General features: G+C 39.8%; 1 protein-coding gene across 2 annotated transcripts; it reads left to right on the top strand.

The window, feature by feature from the left end:
• The first annotated feature begins 6,949 nt into the window (after positions 1 to 6,949).
• On the top strand, positions 6,950 to 21,013 carry TMEM9B (TMEM9 domain family member B). 2 transcript variants are annotated; one of them, XM_019812035.3, is made up of 6 exons: positions 6,950 to 7,083; positions 9,202 to 9,293; positions 13,385 to 13,493; positions 15,390 to 15,524; positions 19,831 to 20,004; positions 20,560 to 21,013. In XM_019812035.3, the coding sequence occupies exons 1-5, from the start codon at positions 6,979 to 6,981 to the stop codon at positions 19,984 to 19,986; spliced, it is 597 nt and encodes a 198-aa protein (XP_019667594.1). In that variant the 5' UTR covers positions 6,950 to 6,978; the 3' UTR covers positions 19,987 to 20,004; positions 20,560 to 21,013. The 2 variants fall into 2 exon arrangements, with proteins under 2 accessions (XP_019667594.1, XP_003993029.1); XM_003992980.6 differs by having other exon boundaries at positions 19,831 to 21,013.
• The last annotated feature ends 5,385 nt before the right edge of the window (positions 21,014 to 26,398 follow it).

Below are 26,398 nucleotides of genomic sequence, written 5' to 3'. Positions count from 1 at the left end.
TTGCTTTTGTTTCCCTTGTTCAGGAAACATATCTAAAAAAATGATGCTACAGCCGATTACTGCTTGTGTTCTCTCTTCTATGATTTTTATGGTTTCAGGTCTGACATTCACGTCCTTAATCCATTTTGAGTTTATTTTTGTGTATGGTGTAAGAGTGGTCCAGTTTCATTCTTTTGATGTAGCTGTCTAGTTTTCCAGCACCATTTGTTAAAGAGACTATCTTTTTCCCATTGCACATTCTTGCCTCCTTTGTTGAAGACTGTGACTGGTCTCACTTTATTTCTTTTAAATAATTTTTTAATGTTTATTTATTTTTGAGAGAGAGAGACAGAGAGAAAGGGAGACACAGAACCGGAAACAGGCTCCAGGCTCTGAGCTGTCAGCACAGAACCTGATGCGGGACTCAAACCCACAAACCATCAGATCATGACCTGAGCCGAAGTCAGATGCTTAACCAACTGAGCCACCCAGGCGCCCCGTGACTGGCCTCACTTTAAATTCATGTCCATAACTCTCAGGTCCTTACTTCTGCCCAACAATCCTATTTCCTTAGCCATTCCCCTTCCCATTCTCCTAGATCAGAGATCTGCAAACTATTATATAAAGGACCAGATAAGAAGTATTTTATGCTTTGCAGGGCACACAGTCTTTTTAATAACTAATCTACTCTGCCATTGTAGCAGAATGGCAATATGTAAATGAGTTGAATTTGAATTTTATATAATCTGTATGTGTCACAATGTAGTATTCATCTTTAGATTTCTTCCCCCAACCATTTATTTTTTTTTTAATTTTTTTTAAACGTTTATTTATTTTTGAGACAGAGAGAGACAGAACTTGAACAGGGGAGGAGCAGAGAGAGAGGGAGACACAGAATCTGAAACAGGCTCCAGACTCTGAGCTGTCAGCACAGAGCCCGACGCAGGGCTCGAACTCATGGACTGTGAGATCATGACCTGAGCCAACCTGACGCTTAACCGACCAAGCCACCCAGGCACCCCTCTTCCCCCAACCATTTAAAAGTATGAAAATTATTCTTAGATTGCAGGTTGTACAAAAACAAGACTTGGCCATAGGCTGTGGTTTGCTGGGCTATGTCCTAAGTTATTTCATACCTTCTCTTCTTCTCAAGTCTCTAACACCTCTTTTCCCATTCTCACTCTCAGATGATGGCCTTGCTTTCTACTTCATTCATAAAATAATCAGCAACACTTACTACCCCTACCTTATGTAGCCTCTAACTACCCTCTCACTTGCATCTTTATACATATATTCAGCTTTCTCTTCTGTTACTGTTACCATAGCACAACACCTAGCTACTATATAATTTACCACTTTTGTTTATTGTCCGTCTCCCCCTCTAGAAGCTTAGTTTCAAGAAGATAGGGAGTTTTTCTGTTTTATACACTGATGTATACCCAGAACTGGAACAGTGTTTAGCATGTAAGTATTCAGCAAATACTTGAATGAATGAACACACACTTCCAGACCAGCAAGCAGAAGTTTAGAGAATTTTTCTTCAGAGAAACTTATTTCTCCTTCCAAGAGAAAAGACTTACCTATCGTGTTTTTTGGAGATCTCCTTGAGCACACTAAGTGGTAATTTTTCAAATTTCTTTAAAAAACATCCACAGTAAGAAATCCCCATTTTATGGGATTGACCCAGTACTTGAAATGTACATATGGTGTGTACATAAAAGTTCCATAGAATAACTTTTTTATATGTGATATATTCTGATATATTTTCCATTCTTTTCTGTCATTTGGGGCAGCAAGGGGCAGGGATTGGTTGCAACTGATTACATTTATTTCACAAACCACTAATGGGTTTGCAATCAGAATTCTGAATACTGCAGGGTGTCCTAATTACAAGCCCTGTCCATGTACACTGAGCTTCCAATCAGCTTTCTAAGACTGCACTCTTAGCCAAGGATCTCTAGACATTAAGAAAAGCTTCTCATACAAAAGATAGAAACAAAGACTGAAAAACTCAATGCAGACAATTCAAGAAGTAAAACATTAGAAATATTCTCAGATAAATAAGATATTGCATCCCCCAGATGGAAGAGAATGCTATTTAAAGGGTAGAGGGAACGGTGGACAAGAAAGTACTCTAGTAAATATAAGGCAGGATAACTGAAATGTAAAAATTCAAAAGAAGATTTGGAATATGTAAATCTTTCAGGAAAAAAAGTAGAAAAGGGAAGAAATGATAAATTATCCTAGGACAAAAGCTGTGCAGTAGGCTTAGAGAATAACTGGTCCAGAGTGAGGGAGGATGATGGATTCTTAGAGGGTTGTCTCCAGTTTAAAAAACAAACTGATTTATTTGAATGTATTGAGAGAAGACTTTCAGATAAATTAATTATAGAGACTTGAGTGCTAGCCACTTAAGAAAGCATGGAAAAAGAGGCAATGGCTAATTTCAGTCAAAAAGCCAAAATTTAGTATTATGCTAATGGGGTCAACTATGAATAATACGTAGTCATAATATAATGAATGGTTATTTACCTAAGGTGTTATTAGATACATTGAAGGATAGAGAAATATGTGTTTATGAGAGGGCATTAAAGTATAAATGCATAGTCTATTTCCTATAGCAAGAGGTAAAATAATAGACCAAACTGAAAAATCAAGAACTAGTAGTATAAGCATGTTATTAAGAAATATGGAGAGGGGCACTTGGGTGGCTCAGTTGGTTAAGCATCCAACTCTCGGTTTCAGCTCAGATCGTGAACTCTTGGTTTGTGAGATCAGTCCCATGGCTGGCTCTGCACTGATAGTGCGGATCCTGCTTGGGATTCTCTCTCCTGTTCTCTCTGCCTCTCCTCTGCTCACACACTCTATCTCTCAAAATAAATGAATAGACATTAAAAAATATGTATGGAGAGGGCCACTTGGACGGCTCAGTTGGTTAAGTGTCCAACTTCGGCTCAGGTCATGATCTTGCAGTTGGTGGGTTCGAGCCCCGTGTCAGGCTCTGTGCTGACAGCTCAGAGCCTGGAGCCTGCTTCAGATTCTGTGTGTCCTCCTCTCTCTGCCCCTCCCATGCTCATGCTCTGTCTTGCTCTATCTCTCAATAATAAACATTAAAAAAAAAAAATATATATATATATATATATATATATGGACATAAATCCCAAGAGATAGCTAAAAGGTAAAAAAAAAAAAAAAAAAGCTTGTCTCTGAGGAGCTGAAATTGAGAGTGTAGAGGGCTGGGGCAGAGTCTGCTGTGAAATCCCATTTGATTTTTTAAAATATACTATATTGGTAAAAATAAACACAAGTGTAGATTTCATTTATTTGAAAATCATAATGGTTTAGAGAGGAGGGACTGTTATCCTTAAGTGTTCCCTTAGAACACTGGGAGATCAACAATACAGATTTAGCAGTCTTCTGAAAGAAACTCTTAAGATCCTCCCAGCTTTGGTACTAAATCTTGTATTGTTTTGTTATTTTAGGGACTCCAGTAACTTATCAGCAATAGTTGCACCAGCATTTCTTCGAATAGGGAGAATATTCTGGCCCCATATATTGTTATCATGGTGGGGACCAGCAAGTGATGTGGCATGGCACACTTAACACAGCTTTACAGGCAGCAGAGGGCAGAAAATCTCACTAAAGGAGGTCAAGTAGGAGGAAGTATCCTGGTCAGGCATGTGGTAAAGGAGAGGGCTCATATAAGACATTCCTGGGTATGCTCAGAAATAACTGGAAGAACTTGTGTGTGTGTGTCCTGTCCTGCCCTGCCATAACCACTACAGGCACAATCCAAGGAAACCATCATCATTCATGTTGTGCATGACTCCATTTGTTCTGGACTGGCATGGTGTGGGAAAGTGTTGAGTAGATCGGGTAGGGTGGAGAAACAAGAAAGGGGCATCCAGAGAGCTGTTTGATCACTGGAGGGGAAAGGAGGTGAGGAGGCTACAGACAGAGCTGGCAAAACCTTGGTCCCAGATACACTTGTCCTGGGTTGTTGCTTCTGTGCTTCCTAACCTTCTAACTTCCACATTTAAATCCCCCCGCCAGGGAAATTTTCAGCCCTCAAAAAGAAGTGAGAGGGCCCAGGCCAAGTGGGAAGGTGCCCCTGGATCTATGTCACTCCTTAAAAAAGAATGAAGTCGGGAAACCTAGTCACAGGGAAGCAAGAAAAAAGGAGGGGAAGAGTGGATTCTGACTAAGGGAAAAGATTGGGTACTAAGGCCAGTCTTTCCTATAAAAAGAACTCTGATGTGGCCTGAAGGTCTAGGAAGATCCTATGTCAGAAATCTCCCCTCTCCTGCCTACTATGGTGCCCCAGATCCCATCCATAGTTCTTTGGGCTCAGCATCACCTTCTAATGGTCAGAAAGGAATCAAGTAGGGATTCAAGTAGGTACCTGGTTGTTTGACACAGACCAGAGGAACCTCTCCTGTTCACCCTTTCCCTTTTCTGGATCCCCACATTTATTGGTTTTTACACTATCCCAGTCTCCAGGTACAAAGATAATAGGCAAAGTCCCTGCCCTCAAAGAGCTTGCAATATTTGAGTGGAGGCTGGGAATATAGAGGCAGATGTGAAAACATAACTTTACCCTAATGGGGTAAGTTATAAGGTATTTGCACAAACACAGAAGGGAGTGCACTTAAGTCAGGTAAGTCTCTCTAGCTTAGAAGACCCCTGACCTAAGGGGAAAGTGTTATCTAGGTGTGAGCAGGGCAGAACAAGAGGAACTAACCTCTCTACTTCTTTTGCATCACCTAAAATTACTTTCTTTCCTTTTTTTTTTTTTTTTTGGCGGAGATCTACCTCCCCTAAACCCTTGGCTCCAGATGTGCCAATTCCTCCCAGTCACCTTTCTCTTTACCCAAGCCTGAGTCTTCATTCAGCCTCCAGCCAGGCAACCATCTTACAGTCACTCTTCGCTCATGGTAGCCATATTCCATATTCTACAACAGTGATACCTAACATAAATATTAAATTCTCTACTAGCTACATTTAAGAAGTAAAAAGAAACAAATGAAATTATTTTAATAACATTTTATTTAATCCAATGTATCTGAAATATTTCAACCTTAATATAAAAATATTGATATTTTGGGGTTTTTTTGTATTAAGTCTTTGAAATCCAATGTCTATTCTACACTCAATTCAGACTAGTCACATTTCAAGTGCTCAATTACCACATGTGACTAGTGACTATGTATTGGACAGTGTAACCTTAAAATTCTGCTTCCATGAGTGTACTTGGTATTTCTCCATTAAACAGATGAGGCCTATCAGAGGCATTACTATATATTTATTTTAAGCCTTTGTATTCCCAGTCAAGGGAGAACAATTTTGAAGAAAAGGCCTATGAGGTTTTAGCCAGAGTACTCCCTTTAAATGCCAGACCTAGACAATTAACCCTAAATTGATCCCAAACTTGCTTTTAGCAATCACAGATCCACAATGCTTCACAGGCACATCTGACCTCAGGTGTCTCCAGGTTGTTCTCTGGCCAACAGACCACCCACAACAAAGACTTGATATTTCACTAATGTGACAGTATCTTCACAGGGTAGCCTGGAGGGACTTTGATGGAAGGTCATCTAGTCCTACCCCTCTGATTCTGGTTGGGACTAGGTGCCATTTGGGATCGAAAGGGGTTAAATATTTGGGGGGCAACATCAGACACCTTGTGTTACATTCTAGCATCAACAATAATCACATGGGAGAAAAATACCGAAAAAATTCTATTAAAACATTTCTGCAAACCAGAAAAACCTGTAAGTTTTGTTTAAAGAAAGAAACATGGGTATCCCATGGGACAATTTGAAATCCACAGATAAAAGTTCAATCTCATACTGAACCAAGAACCAGAGGCTCAGAAAAGGTAAGTGTTTTGCCTAGTCATTCAGCAAATCTGTAGTAGTGGTGATGAACCCTGTATCCTTTCCATTATCCAGCTCCACTCTCCACTAAGTGAAAAATATTTTAATTGGAGACACTGTGCCATCTCCAGGGTTCTAAATTACCTGTAGAGGATGACCTGCACTGGAAAGACCGGTCAGCGCTCCCCCAACTCTGACTTAGGGGCCAGTAGCCCTGAATAGGATTGCAGCACCGGGATCCCCCACCTTCTGGAGTCCTGGGCAGAGGAGCCACTAGGGTGGTTCTTTCTCCAACTCCACATCGTGCGGAGCCTGCCCTGGCCTGGCCCACGCCGCGTCGCTGTGGCCCAGTTCCGGCATCAGGGTGAGCCTAGACGGTCAGCCCCCAGCGGGAGGCAAGTGGGGAGACCTAAACAGAAGCCAGACCCACGAAAGCAGAGACTTAAAAACCCTGCGGGGAGCGGCGTTCGAGAGGCGCACGGGCGGCAGGTTGGTACCCAAAGTGCCAGAGAGGACCCCAAACCCCTGGTTGAGGGGGTTAGGCTTCCCGGGAAAGGATGGCTCGGCCAGTCAGTCCCATAGCTCCGTTTCCACGCCTGCCACCCGCCCCCCTGCGCCTGCGGGATGGGCCGTCCTCTCAAGCAATCCCTGGGGCTTGGGCTCACTGCAGCCTAGTGTCCGGCAACGAACGGCTCCGGCCTCGCAGGGGTCGCTGGAGGTTCCCATCTCAGCTCCTGGGCTTACTGGGGGTCTCCCTGGGCGAGCGGACTTTACAGAGCACTGGCGGTCCACAGCCCCCACTGCTAATGCATCCGAGAAAGGCAGCCTCGCGCCTCAAAGTTCTGCCAGGCCAAGGCTGCGCCCCCGGAGGCTCCCCTTTCATTTTCGCGGTCCGAGTGTACGCGGGACAGGCGTCGGCACGGCGCAGCCTCTGGACCCTTAGCACCGGGAACCGCTTCCGGGGCGGAAGCTTTTTGTAGCTGACCCGGCGCGGCCGTGACGCCAAAGCCCAGACGGAAGTGCGGTCGGAGGAGCCGGAGCCGGAGCCCGAGACTGAGCCCCAGCCGGGAGCAGGTCTCGGGGGGCGGGCTCCGGGCTGTGGGAACTGCTGGGCCTGGCAGCGATGGCGACTCTGTGGGGAGGCTTTCTACGGCTTGGCTCCTTGCTCAGCCTTTCCTGCCTGGCGCTCTCAGTGCTGCTGCTGGTGCAGCTGTCAGACGCCGCCAAGGTGAGTCTGCCCAGCCTGCGCTCCAGACTGGAGCTCCTCCCCTGCCCCTGGCCTTGCGGAAACTGAGTCTGTCAACCTGCTCCCCACCCCACTCCTCTCCCAGCCCTGCCAGCCCGACCCCTGGCTTCACAGCCCTAGCAAACCCCCCACCCAACACCCTACTGCCTGATAGCACTCTCGCCCTCTGGTCCTGACAGTCTGACAGTCACTGCCCCCACTCCCACCCCTAGCCCCGACACTACTCTCCTCTTTCCCGCCTGATACCCCGCCTGCGGCCCCAGCTCCACCCAGCCCTGACAGTGCGCACAGCCTGGAGAGGCAACTCCTCTAGCTCCTAGACACTTCCCTTCCCAGCCCCTACTGCACCCACCTGAAACTTTACAGCCTTTCTAACTCTAAGAGCCTTTAACTTTCCACCATTAATTAAGCTCCAGACAGTCTACCGCCGCCCTCTACCTGCCTCACAGACAGCCCTCTTCCTCACCCTCCCGCTCCATTCCCTAAGCCAAAGTGATAGGAAGCCCCCATGTCACGGAAATCTTACCTCTTAGGAACTGACTCATTTCAACTCATCCCTGAACGATTCCCTCCCCAGTGTAAGAACTTGCCTTTCCTGGCAGCCTTCCTTCCCACTAGGACCTACACAGAGTCTCTCTCACCGGCCTAGTAACCTAACCTAACTCTCTCTAGGATCTCTTGGCCCTTGTTTGCCTTCTCTTTCCCTGATAATTTAGGGGAGAAGGGAGGATCCAAACTGCAGGAGAGGTGAAGTTGTGGCCTTCTCCCCTGCTCCAGTTCTTGGTCCTTCTAGCCTCCTCATGCTGCTCTTTAATCCCCTTCATGCCCCCACCCTCCAGACGTGCTCTGGCCTCATACACACTTGTGTTTCCTCCTTGATGAGCTAGCTCCTTCTTGGAGAAAACAGAAGGAATTCACATTAATGTCATGGGGAAACAATGACATTTGCATTTTTTAAAAATAGGAGATTTAATCTATAATATCTTTAAATATAGGGGCTGGGAAAGACGGGTTACATGCAGACATATCAGGGGGTTTTTAACTGGGAGTTCTTTTTGAAATCTTCCCTACCTCCCACCAGAAACAGGGACAGCAGCTTCTCCTGACTTTCAGAACATTGCTGGCATCCTCTGCATATCTCCTGTGTCATTTTAAGTATTGTATTGTAATCATGTATTTGTTTGTCAGTCTCCATTACTAGGGTGTGTCCTAATAACTGGCAGGAATCTGAATCTACTTCCTTGAGCACAAGTTCTGGTACTGAACAGATGCTCACTAAGTGGTTGCTGAATGAATGAATGCATTGTCAACAGTTCTGCCACACATAGCATCACATATATAGCAACACTGGGCCTTGTCCTCTGGGGACTAATGAGCCGCTGCCTTCTCAGATAAATTCCCTTTTGCTAATGAAGCTTCTCCTACTCCCTGTACTCCTATATTTAGTCACCTGTTTCTCCACCTCTTGCAACTTGCTTATCAGTAGTTATACTCTCTGTCTACCAGAATTGGAAGCAAAGTTTCCTGGGAAGGGTAGACCAAACTGATCTCAGCTAGACTCAGCTACTTCCCTTGTGTACTTCCTTTCTAAATTGTAGCTGAGTGCCTCTAAAACTTCATACCTTGTATAGAGCTCTAGTACAACCCCTTTTATCCATATCAATGCCATTTTACCAGAGGGTGGAAGAATGGTGGATAAAAGAATTGTGACTTGTTTTATAAGTAACATTTAGTTTGATTCTTCCCCATCCTTTTGTAATTGGATTCTTATTTGCAGGCACAGCTGTCTGCTGTGTCTTTTTACTAGCAGGCAGAGGGTGATAACATTAGCACAGTTTGACTGTCGTATGACCTGTAAATTGTAAGTAATAAACCACAGATCATGTACAGGTATTATTTCAAAATAATTTTATGTAATATATAAAGATTCATTAGCATTACCAAAAAGAACCTGACTTTTTAAAAGTTTTATTTCTCAGAATTAATGGTTTTAGAATATTTGACAGGGGATGCTTAGTAAAATGTATATGGTACAGTTTTTTAAAAAATGTCGATGCTAACATGTCAACAAGCTATACTAAGTTTCCATTTTGGTTACAGAACTTCGAGGATGTCCGATGTAAATGTATCTGTCCTCCCTATAAAGATAATTCTGGGCATATTTATAATAAGAACATATCCCAAAAAGATTGGTAAGTATTCTAGATTACTGAATTACCTGTCAAATTTCTTTCTATGGGTGTCATTGTTAGCCCAGAATGTTTATCCAATGTATTGTTTCCTTTTTAGGTACAGCTGATCTTTGAACAACGTAGGGCTTAGGTGTGCCGACCCTGGTACAGTCAAAAATATCCCCCAAAACTTAACTACTGATAGCCTACTGTTGACCAGAAGGCTCACCAGTAACATAGTTAATTAACACGTACTTTGTATGTTATATATATTTTGTGCTTTACCCTTACAATAAAGTAAGCTAGAAAAAGAAAATATTAAGACAGTCATAAGAAAGAGAAAATACATTTACTGTGTCTACTGAAAGAAATTTGTGTACAGTGGACCCATGCAGTTCAAACCCTTATTGTTCAAGGGTCACCTGTATTTCTTTTTAATTGTAAGTGTCAAATTCCACTTCCATTTGAAAAAGTGAGAGTAAGGCTCTGCGTGCTTGATGTAAACTTAAAGGAATATGGCCAAAACACAAAACCCCAAGTAGGGAGCATTTTATAAGGGATGGAGTTGAGTTTGTGGCACCTACCTGCCCATAGCTACCTTCTGGCAATCTTAGTCCTTCCTCTTGGTTTTCAGTGGAAGGTAAGCAAGCCTCATTTATCTGGGTTATAATTTTCACACCTTGTAGGTTTTGATGATATATTGCCAACTACATAGGAGACTATGTTTAGAAGTGTCAAAAGGCTCAGGACGGAATGGGAAGGAGCCGTGTATAGCATAGTTTCCCAGTCGGTATGCCATGGTTTAAGGTGTGTCAAGAACTCCCTCAGCCCTTGGGGTAATCAAGCAAGACGGGGATCTTGCCTCACTGGTCACCAGTAGCCCCCTCTATTTATGGACCTGACAAATGATAAGTTTTCCACATATGGCATAAAATGATTGGGAAGCAGTTGTTTTGTAGCAGGATGGATGGGCTCCTTCTCATGAAATTGTGATATTTTATGGTTTGTAACCATGGTGGAATATTGCTGGGATAGGCTTACAAGAAAAATAGCTCTTTATGCTAGGAACTTTTCACACATACCTGATTTCACAACTAAATATACAGCAAAATTTTTGAAAGCAAAAATTACATTCATTTGGTTACAATATTCCAAACTGATTTTGAAAAAGAAAAGGTAGCCTTTGAGCATGTGTATTTTTTCTGATACTGTTGTCTGTTCTTCCCATGATATGCATTTAGGTTCAGTCTGATATTTGATAAGTGTGTTCTTGAAAATTGCTTATGAACTTCCATGCTCCACTTTAAATTGTCTCATATTAGAGGGGCGCCTGGGTGTCTCAGTCGGTTAAGCATCTGACTCTAGATATTGGCATAGATCATGATCTCATGGTTTGTGAGTTTGAGCCTCACGTTGGGCTCTATGCTGACAGTGCAGATCCTGCTTGGGATTCTACCTCTACCTCTACCTCTCTCTCTCTCTCTCTCTCTCTCTCTCCCCCTCTCCTACTCATGGCCATTCACATGCTGTCTCTCAAAAGTAAACAAATAAATGTCTCATATTACAAAGTGATTTAGCTATATTCTTATAGATTTGTATATCATCAAGTTACTTTTATGATATAAGAAAGTTCAAATAAATTACGTTATTCCTATAAATTTTCCAAATACATTAAACACATTTAGGTTAATCTATTATTATTAATAGAATATGATGCCTGTTATTGGAGGGGCAGGTAAACTCACTGTTCAAGTGTTTAGCACTGATCTTTTCACTGACTTTATAATTACAGGTTCAGACAGAACCATATGCCATTCATCTTTGGGTATTGGTCAAAATAGGGGGCTTTGAAAATAAACAACTGAGAACAAAGCTTGTTTCCGATTTTTCTTCCCTCTCTCCCTTGCTTCCTTCCTGCAGCTCAGCCTTTTACTGAGGATATGTTCTCAGTTATTAACTGGCTTTAAAAGGGTAGGCAGGTTATGATTAACCAGGATGTTATGGCTTTACAAAGCCTCCAATAACTATTTGGTCCTAGGTATAGTTTTACCTTGTGGCTTCCATTTCATCCATTGTTGGCATTAATTCTTTATTGACTTACACTGTCTAACTTAAGAAAAGTTTGAGTTCTCTGGTTTGTGTTTGGGATATGATGTAAGTCCTCCTTTTGGCACTAGGGGGAGGTGTTGCCTCGTTCCCAGAGTGGTTGCGTTCTTTACCTGGGTTCTGTGTTTATCATGACCAGCCACCCAGAACCAACCTTCCTGCTTCCTTTCCCACCCCGCACAACTTTTGCACAATGCTCAATATCTCCTTGTTATTAAACTACATCAGTACTTAAAAAGAAACACTCAGTACTCAACATTTAGATCCTCAAGTAATTCCTGGGTATTGTTATGAAGGCTTCCGAAGCTGAAATAGGAAACTAGAAGATAAGTCTTATTTTCCTGAGGTTTAGAGAAATACAGGGGAGCTGACCTAGGTGGTAGGAGCCCTGGGTTCTATGAAAGTGTTGGGCTAGGATTCTGAGATAGATTACCTTACCATACTACCAGTTGAGGTTTCTTTTTCATTAGTACCTTTGTTAAAATTAAATAACCTGTTAGGGATAACTGATGGAATTTTTATCATTTATGCCATTTTGGGTTTTCTCTCTTATGCCATGGCTTGAGGGAATGGGACACATAAAAAAGTACAGCAAAGGAAAAGCTGTAGCCTAGAGAATTGTGTGCCCCCAAGAAAGATGGGTGGGGTGAGACAGGATGCTATTGTAGAGTTCTTTAGGCAGTCGGAAGTGCCTAAAGAAGAGAGGACAAAAGAAAATTGCCCAGCAGCTGGCAGGACAGGAAACTTTTGCCTACTTTTTAAAAAAAAGTTTTTTAATGTTTATTTATTTTTGAGAGCGAGAGACAGAGCACAAGCGGGGGAGGGGCAGACAGAGAGGGAGACATAGAATCTGAAGCAGGCTCCAGGCTCTGAGCTGTCAGCAGAGAGCACGACGTGGGGCTTGAACTCACAAGCCACCATGACCTGAGTGGAAGTCGGATACTTAATCAGTTGAGCCACCCAGGTGCCCCTTGCTTACTTTTGCTGAAGGTGAACAGAGTAGTAGGCTCTTAATAGCTGGGAAGAGTAATAATTTAATTATTTCCTAGAATTCACAGATTTCTGGGAAAAGATTTTTTGGATAGAATTTCTTTTTTCATAAGTGGCCTGGAAAATGGGGGGAAAATAAAGAATATCCAACAACAAAAATATTCAGCCTTTTATTATTTTTTATATACTTCTTCTGGGTAATCAGTTTGCACTTTTAAATATTTTTGTTGTCCTAAGCCTATTTTCCCATGCTTTTTCAATAGACCTTTGCTCATTAAGAAAAGTAATTGTTTTGTACTGTGCCTTTGAGTGTTCAGAGTTTCAGAATTTACCAACTGTTAAGTGTGATTAGCCATTCAGATACCACACTGTGGCAGTTAAGACTAAATTCATTCATAAAAGAGATATCTCATATTTGAACAATGCCCCAAGATACTTTAAATCATTTAAAGCAGTTTTTCTTGGTAACTGTACAAGTCTAAATATAACTTGATATGCTAAGTAATTTTCAATGCCTTTTGGGATTTTTAACTGTTAACAGCAGCACTTTTTTTTTAACTTCTTTTTTTAATGTTTATTTATTTTTGAGAGAGAGAGAGAGAGAGACAAAGCATGAGTGGGGGAGGGGCAGAGAGAGAGGGAGACAAGAATCTGAAGCAGGCTCCAGGCTCCGAGCTGTCAGCACAGAGCCCGATGCGGGGCTCGAACCCACAGACCGCGAGATCATGACCTGAGCCAAAGTCGGATGCTCAACCGACTGAGCCACCCAGGCGCTCCAACAAGCAGCACTTTTGAAAATAGCTACTTGATATATGTCTTTATGATTCTTAGACTGTTAAATCTCACTAAATTGCTAATATGGAGAAAGCAAATGATTTCACTTCCCTTATTAGTTGTTCCTTAAATTCTGTAATTGGGTAAGGTCAGTGATTATTCTGGATTTCAGGAAAGTTTTGATCAGTACAAGTAGAACATCCAGGTAGCCTAATGCAGTATTTTTATCTTTGTTTTTTCAGCGATTGCCTTCATGTTGTGGATCCCATGCCTGTGCGCGGGCCTGATGTAGAAGCATACTGTCTACGCTGTGAATGCAAGTACGAGGAAAGAAGCTCTGTTACGATCAAGGTAAAAAAAAAAAAAAAAAAAAAAAAAAAAAAAAAAAAAAAAAAAATTCATCTTTTTTGCTTCTGGAATAGTTCTTCATGGTATCTAGACAAGTAAGAAAATTTTGGACATCTGGATTCTATTTTAGTCACTCAAGTACTGTTCTTCTCTCCCCTCCTCACCACCTGCGAACACTTTTCCTTCCTCACCCTCAATATCAACCCCAGAGAACAGTGGGCCTGCTCTCTGCCCACCTCATTGAGATACTTTGTGGGTTTATTAGGACACGTTACATAGGTGTGATATGAAATGGCACGAAAATGCCCTACATGTATATCCCAAAACATATCCTGGCTTTTTTGTGGGCCATGTTTGCCAGAAGCTAGTAAAAGCACAGCATGACTAGGCCCTCTTCTTCCTGCCTTCTCAACCCTTAGGGAAAAAGTTATATAAATAGACTACTTTGTTCTAGAAATAACACTTCTGGATTCTAAGATTTCCTTTCTTTATTTCTTATAGGAAATAGAATATAGGTCACTCTCCTCACCATTTGGACCTCTAATGAATTAAATTACTTTATTATGGTGGCTAACAGTTCTCCTCCCCAATTTTTTACATGGAACTTCCTATTCATTTTCCCTGAGAAAAGACTTCATGAAGAATCTGGGGTGGTCAGTGTAACAATTACAAAGATTTCTGTGGGAGAGTTTCTGTTCCAGCAGGATGCTATCCGGTAGAGAAATCCTCACTGTACGTTTTTATTTTTCAACTAAATTTTTGATGTGTAATTACACATGAGTGACCCTGAAAGTCACTCACTGTAAGTGTATAATTGAATAAATTTGGGGAAATTTAAAACAATTAAAAAAAATTTTTAGATTTAGTGTTACAACATTCCCATCACCCCAAAAAGATCCCTCATGCCTATTTACAGTTAATCTTATTCCCACACCTTAGCCCTTGACAATCACTATTCTGCTTTGTATCTCTACAGATCTGGATATTTCATACGAATAGAATCATACAATATGTGGTCTTCTGTGGCTGGTTTCTTCCACTTAGTATGTTTTTAAGGTTTATCCATGTTCTAGCACGTTTTCAGTATTTAATTCCTTTTTTTTACTGAATAGCATTTTAGTATATGAATATACCACACTTTCATTATCCATTCATTAGTTGATAGACATTTGAGTTATTTCCACATTTTGATTATTATGAATAATGCTGTCATAAATATCTGTGCACATGTCTTTGTGTGAATATGTTTTCCTCTCAGGTAGATTCCTTAGAGAGATAAGTTTATTTTAACTTTTAAGAGACTGCTGGAATGTTTTCCAAAGTGGTTGTACCATTTTACATTCCCACCAGCAATGTATGAGGGTTCATGTTTTCCACATTCTTGCTAACATTTGGCACTGTCTATCTTTCATTATAGCCATTCCAGAGGCTGTACTTTTTGACAGCATACAAATTAAGATCTCAGGGAAATCACTGACCTGAAGTGTATTTTTGTATATCTAAATTGATCTAAAAGAGTATTCTGTTGAAATTCATCTGAATTACATTTTTTGTAAGGGTTCCTTTAAGTTGTCTTAACCCAGTGCTGCTGAATCTAGGATACCATCTTCAGGTGCAAAAAGCAAACTGTGTGCTAGCAGCTTTGACAGATGATTATCAGTAGGTGAAGGCGGAGTTTTGAAAACTTGCAAAAAGATCTCAAAGACAACATGCTTACTTTCCTCGTTCTATTTAAATAATACTTTGGTGAAGAGTTGAGTTTGTTTATGTTGGAATCTGGTTTGTATAAGAATCCTATATGCTTTGCTGAAAAATCAGTCTTCACTGTGGTGTCATTATTACACAAAATTCTGATTTCTTGGCTTGAATAGAGATTAACTTATTTTCAATTTCCTTCAGGTTACCATTATAATTTATCTCTCCATTTTGGGCCTTCTACTTCTGTACATGGTATATCTTACCCTTGTTGAGCCCATACTGAAGAGACGCCTGTTTGGACACTCACAATTGATACAGAGCGATGATGATGTTGGGGTAAGTACTTGGCTTGCCCTCGCTGTGAGGCCAGTCTCTGTCCTCGTCTGATACAAAGAGCAAGTGAAAAATGGTCGCATATAGATGTTCATGTGCTGGAGCAGATGCTCAAATAGAGAAGCTAAGGACTGGTCTGATTGTAGTATATGTCTCTTCATGAGGAAATTGCTCTGTAAAGCCATCAATATGGTAGTTTAAACTTGGTGAGTGTGCTGCGCAAAGCTTTGCCCTTTAGTATCAAGGGCACAATCTTCATTGCCTTTCCCTGTTTACACTGAGAAAAGCTTCTGAGATAGATTTCTCCCCAAGCTCCTGCCTGAATACCTTTCCTGTCAGCATGACCAAATATATTAGAGGGCAGAGGCTTTAGTGAAGGGAAGCATGAAGACAGTGTTCTTTTCTTAATGAGGTGGAGCTTGATAACCTGCTGATGTTTTATATTTCTTTTTCCCTCCTTCTAAAAAAAAAAAATCTTTGAAGGAAAATAAAACTATCATTCTCAATTCTCTTCCTGTCTTCAAAACACATTTATATTTGTACATATACTTGGTATAATGTGTGTAAATTAGTTTGTGGTCTCCTTTTTATGTTAACATTACTTCATTCACAAATGTCTAGTAATGAACATACCCCACAGACTTGTTATTTATTCAGTATAACTTAGAGAATTATATTGTTTTGTTATTATCCTGTTTGGGCCTCTTTCCAAATTTTCTACTATTTCATTCTTCTATATGTACATATTTTCAGAAATTACTTTTATTTTGGATTACTCTATTGGCCTATGTTCTTTAAAATGGGTAAAATTCAACAGTTTCAAGAGCCAATCCCAAAAGCTTAAGCCAGCGTGAGCCCTTGCCAACCATAGTCAGAAGTCCTTTTACTCTGGAATTGCTTGTGGACTTGTTGCTAAAAGATGGGAAGAGGATATCCTGACTAGATGGCTTGAGTTATAACTACAAACAGAGCCTACTTTTCAATGAATACATTATCATATGAATATCAATTATGAATACTTAACTGATTTGGGCAAGACTTCATTTATGTTTTGTCAAGAACTTTCATAGAAACACCTCTGCCTCTTTTTTCCTTGCTTCCTTATTAATTCAACCAATACATAATGAGTAACTTTTCTGTATCAGGTCCTCTGCTAGGGACTAGGAATAAAGAGATGAATGAAACAGAGACAGACACATAAAAGAAATGACTAATTACAGTACGTTTCCACCTTTTATTTTTAAACATGTAACAAACGCCTATTTATTTTGTAAGAATTCAAGGCAGGGAGTAATAGGCTGGGAGAAAGGTCAAGACTGGAGATCTGATGTGGGCAAAAACTAGGCATACAGGGCTAACGGGACAAGAGAGCTAGAAGCACAGGAGGTTGTATACCAGAAGCATTAGAGTCTCAAATACTGTTCCCATGTTACTTTTCATTCACATATGACAGATTTTCTCCACCTCAACAGTATTGACATTTTGGGTTGGATGATTCTTTGTTGTGGGATATTCTCCCGTCCATTGTAAGGTACTTAGCTGCGTCCTTGACCTCTGCCCTCTAGATGCCAGTGGCACCCTTTATCCCAATCAGATAATCAGAAATGTCCACGGATATTGGCAAATGTTCCTGGGGGGCAAAACACTCCCAGTTGGGAACTAACATGAAAATGTTATGTATTAAAGGCCACATAAGCCATTTCATAATAGGCACCCAGATAGAAAGTCTGACTTAAAACTATATTCTTTGCAGTATAAAATATCTGGCTCCTGATTTTAGAAATAATGTAACACACATAGAACATACAAGAAGTGGATGCACAAATGCGTAGAAGAAAACATGTAGGAAAGTCATGTGATTGGTAGGGTAATGTGCTTAATAACCATTTTGTTCACCAGTGATTGATTCTTTGCATATGTTAACTGAAAACATGTTCTCTGAGATGTCTGGCTGACTCTTGGATATCTATTGACTTGATTCTGGGCAGAGAGAAAGGTTTTCTAATCTCCAGCTGTGAATTTATGGTAACAACTCTGTACAAAAAGAAGCTAAATTTAAATTCCTACAATTGTTGCTTATCTATCATGAGGGTTCTTTACTATTTATGTGCTTTTAAAAATGCTTTATTAAATTCTGTTAAATTCTTTTATTTTTTCCATTTTTGTTCACTGTAGAGCATTTTAAATCAAGTGAGAATTAGTACAAATAGTTAAGAAGCTCACTGCAAATAGTCACAATATTTATCGTATCATGTATCCATGACACATCATTGCTGTTATCAAAGCATTGCATTAAAACATGTTTTGTATTTATTGTAATTTTATCAGGTGTAAAAAGAGCAAACATATAAAAGGGGTAAATCTCTATTTGCATTCTCCCAGCATCCATGACCATGAGCAGCTAGTTCAATCTTGTTCTGATAGTTGGAGAACAGACCAGAAGGATTAACTGGTTTGTTTAGTCCTTTAAATTTGTCCCTTGGAAAGGTTTTTCTCCCCCTACCTTGAAGGGTAGATAACAGGACTATGAAATTGAGAGCTGCTCTGCTGATAAAGTATATCCTTCTTCCCACTCTTGTTTATGTCAAAACAAACCAATGGTAATACTATTTTATATACAAGTTCATTGAAGCACCATATTCCCATAGAGTCATTTTAATCTACTTGGACAAAATCAGTGTGTAGAGATGATGTAACACCAAGTCAAGGTTAGGTGAGGTAAGCCTTGTGTTCGCTTGTTAGATGACCTCGGGTCAGTGTATTTCAAGTAATCAAACAACTTCAGCCTTCCTCTTTCCTGACCTTTTTTCTTAAATCTTTGAAACATTTTGAACTTTATGGAATATGTTTTTATTATTTTCATTTGTAAGGTTAAAAATTTTTTAAAGGGGCAGGGGGCTTGCCTTTTGCCTTTGTTGTAACAAGCTGGTACCTAAAGTAAGTGAAAAGTTGAGGCGGTTTTGGCAGAGAAGGCAGGGAAAAAGATTCCTTATAGAAAACTCTTTGATGTATTTGAAATGTAGACATTGTGTAAGTGTCTTTCTATAAAAAGAAGACCAGGTGTTATAACTCCACATAGTGAAAGTTGTATATATAGTTAATGTGGTTATGGATAGCTTTCTATAGATGTGCTGACTCCCGCCCTGGATATATAATGGAGCTTTTGCAAACGTGCACAGCAAAACAATACTTCTTTCTTTGAGGCAAGGTTTAATGAGAGAGGTACAACTTGTGACTTGGATCCTATGTTGGAACATTTAGAAGCTTTGCTAACACAGGGTTCAGGAGGAAGATCAAGGAAAAGGCAAACAAAAGCAATGAACTAGTATTGAATGCTTTTTGTCATTTAGGCAGCTGTGTTTATATCAAATCCATAGATAGATTAGCATAGTGGTTTCCTGTGTAATGACTACAAACATCAGTGGCATTGGTTTACTTTCACCAGGATAGCTTGGTTTTCTACACAGGTACCTGAGTAACCCTTCAGTAGCTTCTTTCTAAAAGCAGCAACTAACATGGAAGCCCCTGAGTGCCCAGTAGTGAAAGATTCAAGTACTTATCAAATAAAAAGGCTGAAGTAATAATTCCTACTGTCCTTGGTAATAGATGGTAATTGTAGCACTTGAGCTATGTCTCTTTTCCTTACAGACTCGGGGAGGGGGAATGAAAAGGATTTTTGAAACCAGTCCATTTAGTGTATGTGTTAAAGATGCAGGGAAATATTAAAACCAGCCAAGATAAGATCCTGTCAACTCCTCTCCCAAGGATGAATGTGGCCCCAAGCTGGCAAGCTAACAATTCTAATGTAATGGGAGTCAGGAAATTAAATGACAAGTCTTTCCTCTGCAAGATTATCTATATAGTATTGAATAAAACAGGGAGAAGTCCTGCTTTTCATATCTGTAACAGGTAGCTATTAATGTGGAAATGGATTTTCTTTCTCCTACTTGTCAGGGAAGGCTTGTCTTTAACATGAATGACCACTGTCTGTCTTGGTCCCTGCTTCTTCTGGGAAATGTCTTTGGAAATGGTGACTCAAGGAAACATTTCACAAATACCTCCTCATCACTCATACTACTTGAACCACGTATTACTGTAGTTGAGTTCATCCTGCTTCTGGCACTTGGGTGCCTAGGAGTGCTTGGTCAAAGAGATGGTCTGTTGTTTGTAAAGTCCAGCTGCTCCTATCTCTGTGGCTGGATAATGGCAGTTTTGTGTGTGTGTGTGTGTGTGTGTGTGTGTGTGTGTGTGTGTGTGTGTGTCACACTATCATGCCATCTCTGATGTTCTCCATTCCTGGACTTTTCAGGATCACCAGCCTTTTGCAAATGCCCACGATGTGCTAGCCCGCTCCCGCAGTCGAGCCAATGTGCTGAATAAGGTAGAGTATGCCCAGCAGCGCTGGAAGCTTCAAGTTCAAGAGCAGCGAAAATCCGTCTTTGACCGTCATGTTGTCCTCAGCTAATTGGAAATCATACTGCAGGTGATTAGAAAGAAATAAGGCAGACAACTGAAAAAAAAAATTGACTGAGTATTCCTGGGTTTTGTTTTAATACCCTGTTGATTTCACCAACTCTTGCTGGGAAATTCAGCATTGGAAACAAAAATGTGCTTGGTATTTTCTTTTCTTGTTAAGGTATTAATACAGACATTTTTAAAAGCACACACCTCGAAGTCAACCAATAAACCTTTTTCCTATTTGTGACTTTTACTAATAAAAAATAAGTCTGCCTGTAAATTATCTTGAAGTCCTTTACCTGGAACAAACACTGTCTTTTCCACCACACAGTTTTAACTTGGTTTTCAAGATAATTTTCAGGTGTTGTTTTGTTTTGTTCTGTTTTGTTTTTCTGGCAGGGGCGGGGAGGGATGTGTGGGAAGTGGTTAGCTTCACTTTTCTCAAGTCACTTTACTAAACACACTTTTGTAAATAGACTTAACATTCTATTTTCAAGTTTCATTTATATTTTGCAGTGTAGCCAGCCTCATCAAAGCCCTGAATTACCCATTTGAATTTTGCACTGACTATATTATCTAGGTATCTGGTTCGCCTGTGGCTGCACTTCATGGTAAAGTGGATCTGAAATACCTGGTGGCTCTTCATAAAATGCAGATTTTCCTCATGTACTGTGATGTCCGATGCAATGCATCCTAGGACAAACTAGCAATTTGCTAGTTTACTCTAATGACTAAACATAGTCTGGTGTGTGTGGTCTTTCTCATCTTCTTCTAGTATCTTTAAGGATGAATCCTAAGAACTTGGACACTTGCAATAAAGGAATTTTCTTTTACCCCAAGCCTCTCTGGATTGGTGACATACACACCTTTGTCAACATTTCCGGTCAGGTGGAGAGGCAGCTGTTTGAGCTCTAGTGTGTTCTGGGGTTCTGGGGGCCTCCTTCTGAAATGTGTAACAGTTATTGGATAACTGGCTTTTTTCTTTGGACGTCCTCTTTGTAATGTAACAATAAAAATAATTTTTGAAACACTTACCAGTACATCTATGTCTCCTAACTTTTCTCTCCTCCTTCATTTGCTGCATAATACATTCAAAGATACAAAGACATTTGGTATCATGTTATGAGACTACTGTTTTATGACAGTTTAATTATAAAATATTGGTACTAAATTGTGTGTGTGTGTGGAGAAAAAGGGAGAAAGAGAAAATGTATGGGTACTTTGATGTGGCCCTGAAAGTATACAAATATTATTTTGACAAATAGATTAAAATTCATGTAAAAAAACACATGAAGGAGTGCTTGTTCTTAGAAATTCTTGGCAAAATGATAATTAAATTACATTAAATTAATAAGGCCAAGGTTTTAGGAGCTCTTAATGGGTTTTTTGGCTAGTCAAAAACGTTTTTTTTGAACCTACGAACCTAACCTAAACTTATTGATTTTATTGTTAGTATTAAAAGATGTAAGTTCAACTACAACCAAGTGGAATTTACCTCATGTATGCAAGTCTGATTGAACATTGAAAAATCAACAAAATCTATCACAGCAACAGGCTAAAGAAAAATGACATGATCCTATCAATAGATGCAGAAAAAGCATCTGACACAATTCAAAACCCATTTATGATAAAAACTCTTGGTAAACTAGGAATAGAGGAGAAATCCTTCAACTTTATCAAGAACGTCTACAGAAACCTATAGCTAACATCACACTTCATAGAATCCAGAAGATTTCCTATTAACCAGGGACAAGGCAAGGATACCATATCTTCTCATCACTTCCTTTTCAACATCATACTGCAAATTCTAGCTAATGCAATAACAAGAAAAGAAAAGTTCTACGGATTGGGAAGGAAGAAATAAAACAGCTTAGATGATATGATTGCTTACAAAATCCAAAAGAATTAGCAAAACAAAACCCCCAAACTCCTGGAACTAAGTGATCTATACAAAGGTTGCAAGATAGAAGGTTAATATACACAGGTCAATTGCTTTCATATATACTATCTAAAGTAAAACTGAAAACAATACAGAGGCACCTGGGTGGCTCAGTTGGTTAAGTGGCTGCCTCTTCATTTTGGCTCAGGTCATGATCTCACGGTTCATGAGACCAAGCCCCACATTGGGCTGTATGCAGGCAGCGCGGATCTTGCTTGGGATTCTCTCCTTTATTCTCTCTCTGCCCCTCCCCTGCTCCTGTTCTCTCTCTCGCTCTCAAAATAAATAAACATAAAAAAAATACAATATAGGGGCGCCTGGGTGGCGCAGTCGGTTAAGCGTCCGACTTCAGCCAGGTCACGATCTCGCGGTCCGTGAGTTCGAGCCCCGCGTCGGGCTCTGGGCTGATGGCTCAGAGCCTGGAGCCTGTTTCCAATTCTGTGTCTCCCTCTCTCTCTGCCCCTCCCCCGTTCATGCTCTGTCCCAAAAATAAATAAACGTTGAAAAAAAAATTAAAAAAAAAATACAATATAATTTACATTAGTACCCCCCAAAATGAAATAGGTATAAATATAACAAAATATGTACAAAATATACATGAGGAAAAACTACAAAACTAATGAAAGAGATCGAAGAACTAAATAGAGAGATATTCCATATCCATGGATAGGACAACTCAATATTGATTGACAAGATGTCAGTTTTTCCTAATGATCTATAGATTCAACACAATCCCAGCCAAAATCTCAGCAAATAATTTTGTGGATATCAACAAACTGATCCTCAAGCTTATATAAAGAGACAAAAGACCCAGAAAGCCAACACAATATTAATGGAAAAGAACAAAGTTGAAGGACTAACATATCTGACTCTAAGACTTAATATAAAGCTATAGTAATCAAGTCAGTGTCAGTATGGTATTGACCAAAGAATAGATACGAATAGAACAGAGAGCCCAGAAATAGGCCCACACAAATGTAGTTAACTAATCTTGACAAAGGAACAAAGACAATGCAATGGAGAAAGCATTTTCAACAAATGGTGCTGGAACAACTATATCCACATGCGAAAACAAAACAAACAAAAACACTAGATAACAGACCTGAGACCCTTCAAAAAATTAACTCAAAATAGATCATAGTGCTAAATGTAAAACACAAAATTTAAATGCCTGGAAGATAACATAGGAGAGAATCTAGATCACCTTTGGTTTGGTGATAACTTTTTAGACAAAACACTAACAGCGTGAATGGTGAAAGAAGTTGGAGTTCGTTAAAATTAAAAACTTGTGCTCTGTGAAAGACGCTGTCAAAAGAACAAGATGAGCCAGACTGGGAGAAAATATTTGCAAAAGACATACATTTCTATGATCCAAAATATACAAAGAACTCCTAAAACTCAACAAGAAGATAAACAACCTGACTTAAAAATGGGCCAAACACCTGAACGGTACCTCACCAAAGAAGATACACTGATGGCAAATAATTATATGAAAAGATGCTCCACGTCATGTCATTAGGGACATACAAATTAAAGCAACAATGAGATACTATTACACACTATTGGAATGGCCAAAATCCGGGACACTGACAACACCAAATGCTGGTGTGGATGTGGAGCAACAGGAACTCTCATTCGTTGCTGGTGGGAGCTCAAAATTGTATGGCCACTTTGGAAAACAGTTTGGCAGTTTCTTAACAAAACTAAACATGCACTTATTATATGATCCAGTAATCACACTCCTTGGTATTTGCCTAAATAAGTTGAAATCTTATCTTCACACAAAAACCTGCCCACAGATGGCTATAGCAGCTTTATTCATAATTAGCAAAACTTGGATGCAACCAAGATGTCTTTCAGTAGGTTAATGGATAAGTAAACTGTGATACACCCAGACAATGGAATATTATTCATCACTAAAAAGAAATGAGTTATCATGCCATAAAAATACATGGAGGAACCTTAAGTGCGTATTACTAAGTGAAAGAAGCCAATCTGAAAAGGCTACATACTGCATGATTCTGACTATATGACATTCCGGGAAAGGCAGTAAAAAAATCAGTGGTTGTCAGGGGAGGGATGAAAAGGTGAAGCATAGAGGCTTTTTAGGGCACTAAAACTATTCTGTATGAGACTGTAATGGTGGATGCATGTCATTATACATTTGTTAAAACTCATAAAATGTACACTAAGAGTGAACTGTTGGGTAAACTATGGACTTTGAGTGATGTGTCAATATTGGTTCATCAGTTGTAACAAATATGTTACTGGGACGGGATGTTGGCAGTGGGGAAGGATGTGCAAGTGCAGGGAATGGATATATGGGATCTTCGTACTTTCTGCTCAATTTTGCTGTGCATCTAAAGTTACTCTAAAAAATAAAGTCTAGAGGAAAATATAACAGGTATCTTAACAAAATGTATTAGGCCTATATTTAGGTTCATGTTTACCTCCCTGGTTATAGCCTTAATCTCTATTTAAAAGAATATTGACCAACATTATGAGACTATTACTTAAAGATACTTTCCATAAATAATTTTGATAGAAAATCGTATGAATCAGATGGCTGGGAGGCATTCTTTTTACAAAATAATTTGTTATAAGAGTCCAGTTTTGTAAGCAAACCTTTCTATTTAGTATTGTTATGTGTTGTCATATCTACATATTAAGTAGAAAAAATGGCTAAACCAGAACTAAGCAGTTCTGTTTAACTGTAAGCTACTTTGCATACGGTTACTAAATGATCACCTATAAATCAGGTTACGTCTGACACAGCCCAAAATACAGCATCTTAGCTACAAAACAGGTAAGAGACTCTTTTCCAGAGTGGCCCACAGAGGGAGAATAAGAATATGGCTTTTAAGAAAATTCCCAGGCACAGTTGGTAAATGATGAATTTTATCAACTGATTATTCCATTGTCTTAAACTATCAAATAAGCCCATAAATTGAAAGATCCAGATTTTGCTGGTGATTAGATCTGGAGAAGTGGAAAGGGTTTGGTTTGGAAATCAGGAGACCTAGGTTCTGACCCCTGCTCTGCTATGAGCTCTGCAAGCTTAGCCAACTCACAACCTATGAGGGATTGGATAAGAGGATTTGTAAGATTCTTTCCATCCCTAAGATTCCATAAATCAATTATACGTGCAGTTGTAGCTTTTTTTCTTACAGGCTAGATATTTTTAATATCTTTGAAAAGTTGAAGTTTTTATGCTCAGCAGAACTACCGGAATCTCTTAGGATTTTATCATTAAGACCTCATCATTTATTTCCCAGAAGACAGAAATCTGAGATTTTCCCAAGATAGGTGCATTTGTTAGCTGTGCATGTATCTGGAGCTGTGAAGCCCCAACACCAATAATCTGTGTTGCTTTATTTTAAAAATTTGTACTCAATTTCTACAAATACTTCCATCCTCCAGTAGGTTTCTATCTTGACCCTCTTCTTTACTGCATTTATCATTGTATCACTCTGTTGTGTTGTGATTAAATTTTATTCTTTGAGTAAAAGATAATCATATTTCAATGCTACTACATTGATTGGTGAACTTTTGGGAAATGCTTAGTAAAAAAAAAAGCTTCTCAACAGCGTGTCTACAGAGACACCAAGCTCTTTTTCTAAGAATTATGCATAGTCTAGTTAAAGCCTAGAAACTTTCAAGTACCTGTGGCATATGTAAATTACTCAGATTTCATCTGGGTCAAGGTTTAAGACATTAAAACTATCTGTCAGGGTAAAACCATACCTATAGAATTCTTGTGTGTAATTGGCTTTGCTGACATCTGCTTTACATTGTGATACTCTGTTGTGTCAGTTCTGGCTTATTAGCTATAGGCAGAAATAAGGCTCTGCTGTTCTCAGAAATGTAGAAATATAGACTCCATACCCACTGTGCCATTTTTGTAGCTTCTGCCATCCATGTTCTTTATCTCTTATCCTCTGGAATTCCTGCCTTGGGAATTTCCTAACTTTTCTCTCAGCAACTTTTTATTTTTGATAGAATCTTGGCTAGTTTTTAATCTTCAAGAGATTTTTGTTTTATGTTAGTTATTTTAGGCCAATTTGGTCAGTAATTTGGAATCTTTCATTTCTTGTTCCTTTGTTTTGATTTTTAATTGCACCTACACACTTGTCTCATCCCCACCTCCAACCCCCAACCCCATATTAGGAAGAGCTTTTCCTGGCATTTGCTCCTTTCCTGGGTGTTTCACCATGACTTCTTATAGCACTTCTCACCTCTCACCCTCCCCACCCCCATCACATACTGCCCTCTCTGATTCTATAGTCTTTTTCATCTTTCAGTAGCCATACTAGATGGGATAGGCTTTTTCACACTTTACTTTAAAATAATACACTTCATTAGGGGCACTTGGGTGACTCAGTTGGTTAAGACTAAGACTCTTGATCTCAGCTCAGGGTTGTGAGTTCAAGCCCCAGGTTGGGCTCTTGGGCTGGGCATGAAACCTACTTAAAAAGAAAAA

The sequence above is a fragment of the Felis catus genome, chromosome D1 (genome assembly GCF_018350175.1).
Source record: "Felis catus isolate Fca126 chromosome D1, F.catus_Fca126_mat1.0, whole genome shotgun sequence".
NCBI lineage: Eukaryota > Metazoa > Chordata > Mammalia > Carnivora > Felidae > Felis > Felis catus.
This window is presented reverse-complemented; position numbering and strand designations above follow the sequence as displayed.

What these genes read in the sequence shown, in the direction of transcription:
- TMEM9B (XM_019812035.3), top strand. Translation starts at nt 6,979, where the DNA reads ATGGCGACTCTGTGGGGAGGCTTTCTACGGCTTGGCTCCTTGCTCAGC. An exon ending in AGCTGTCAGACGCCGCCAAG is followed by an intron (nt 7,084 to 9,201) that starts GTGAGTCTGCCC and finishes TTTTGGTTACAG; the next exon opens with AACTTCGAGGATGTCCGATG. An exon ending in AACATATCCCAAAAAGATTG is followed by an intron (nt 9,294 to 13,384) that starts GTAAGTATTCTA and finishes TTGTTTTTTCAG; the next exon opens with CGATTGCCTTCATGTTGTGG.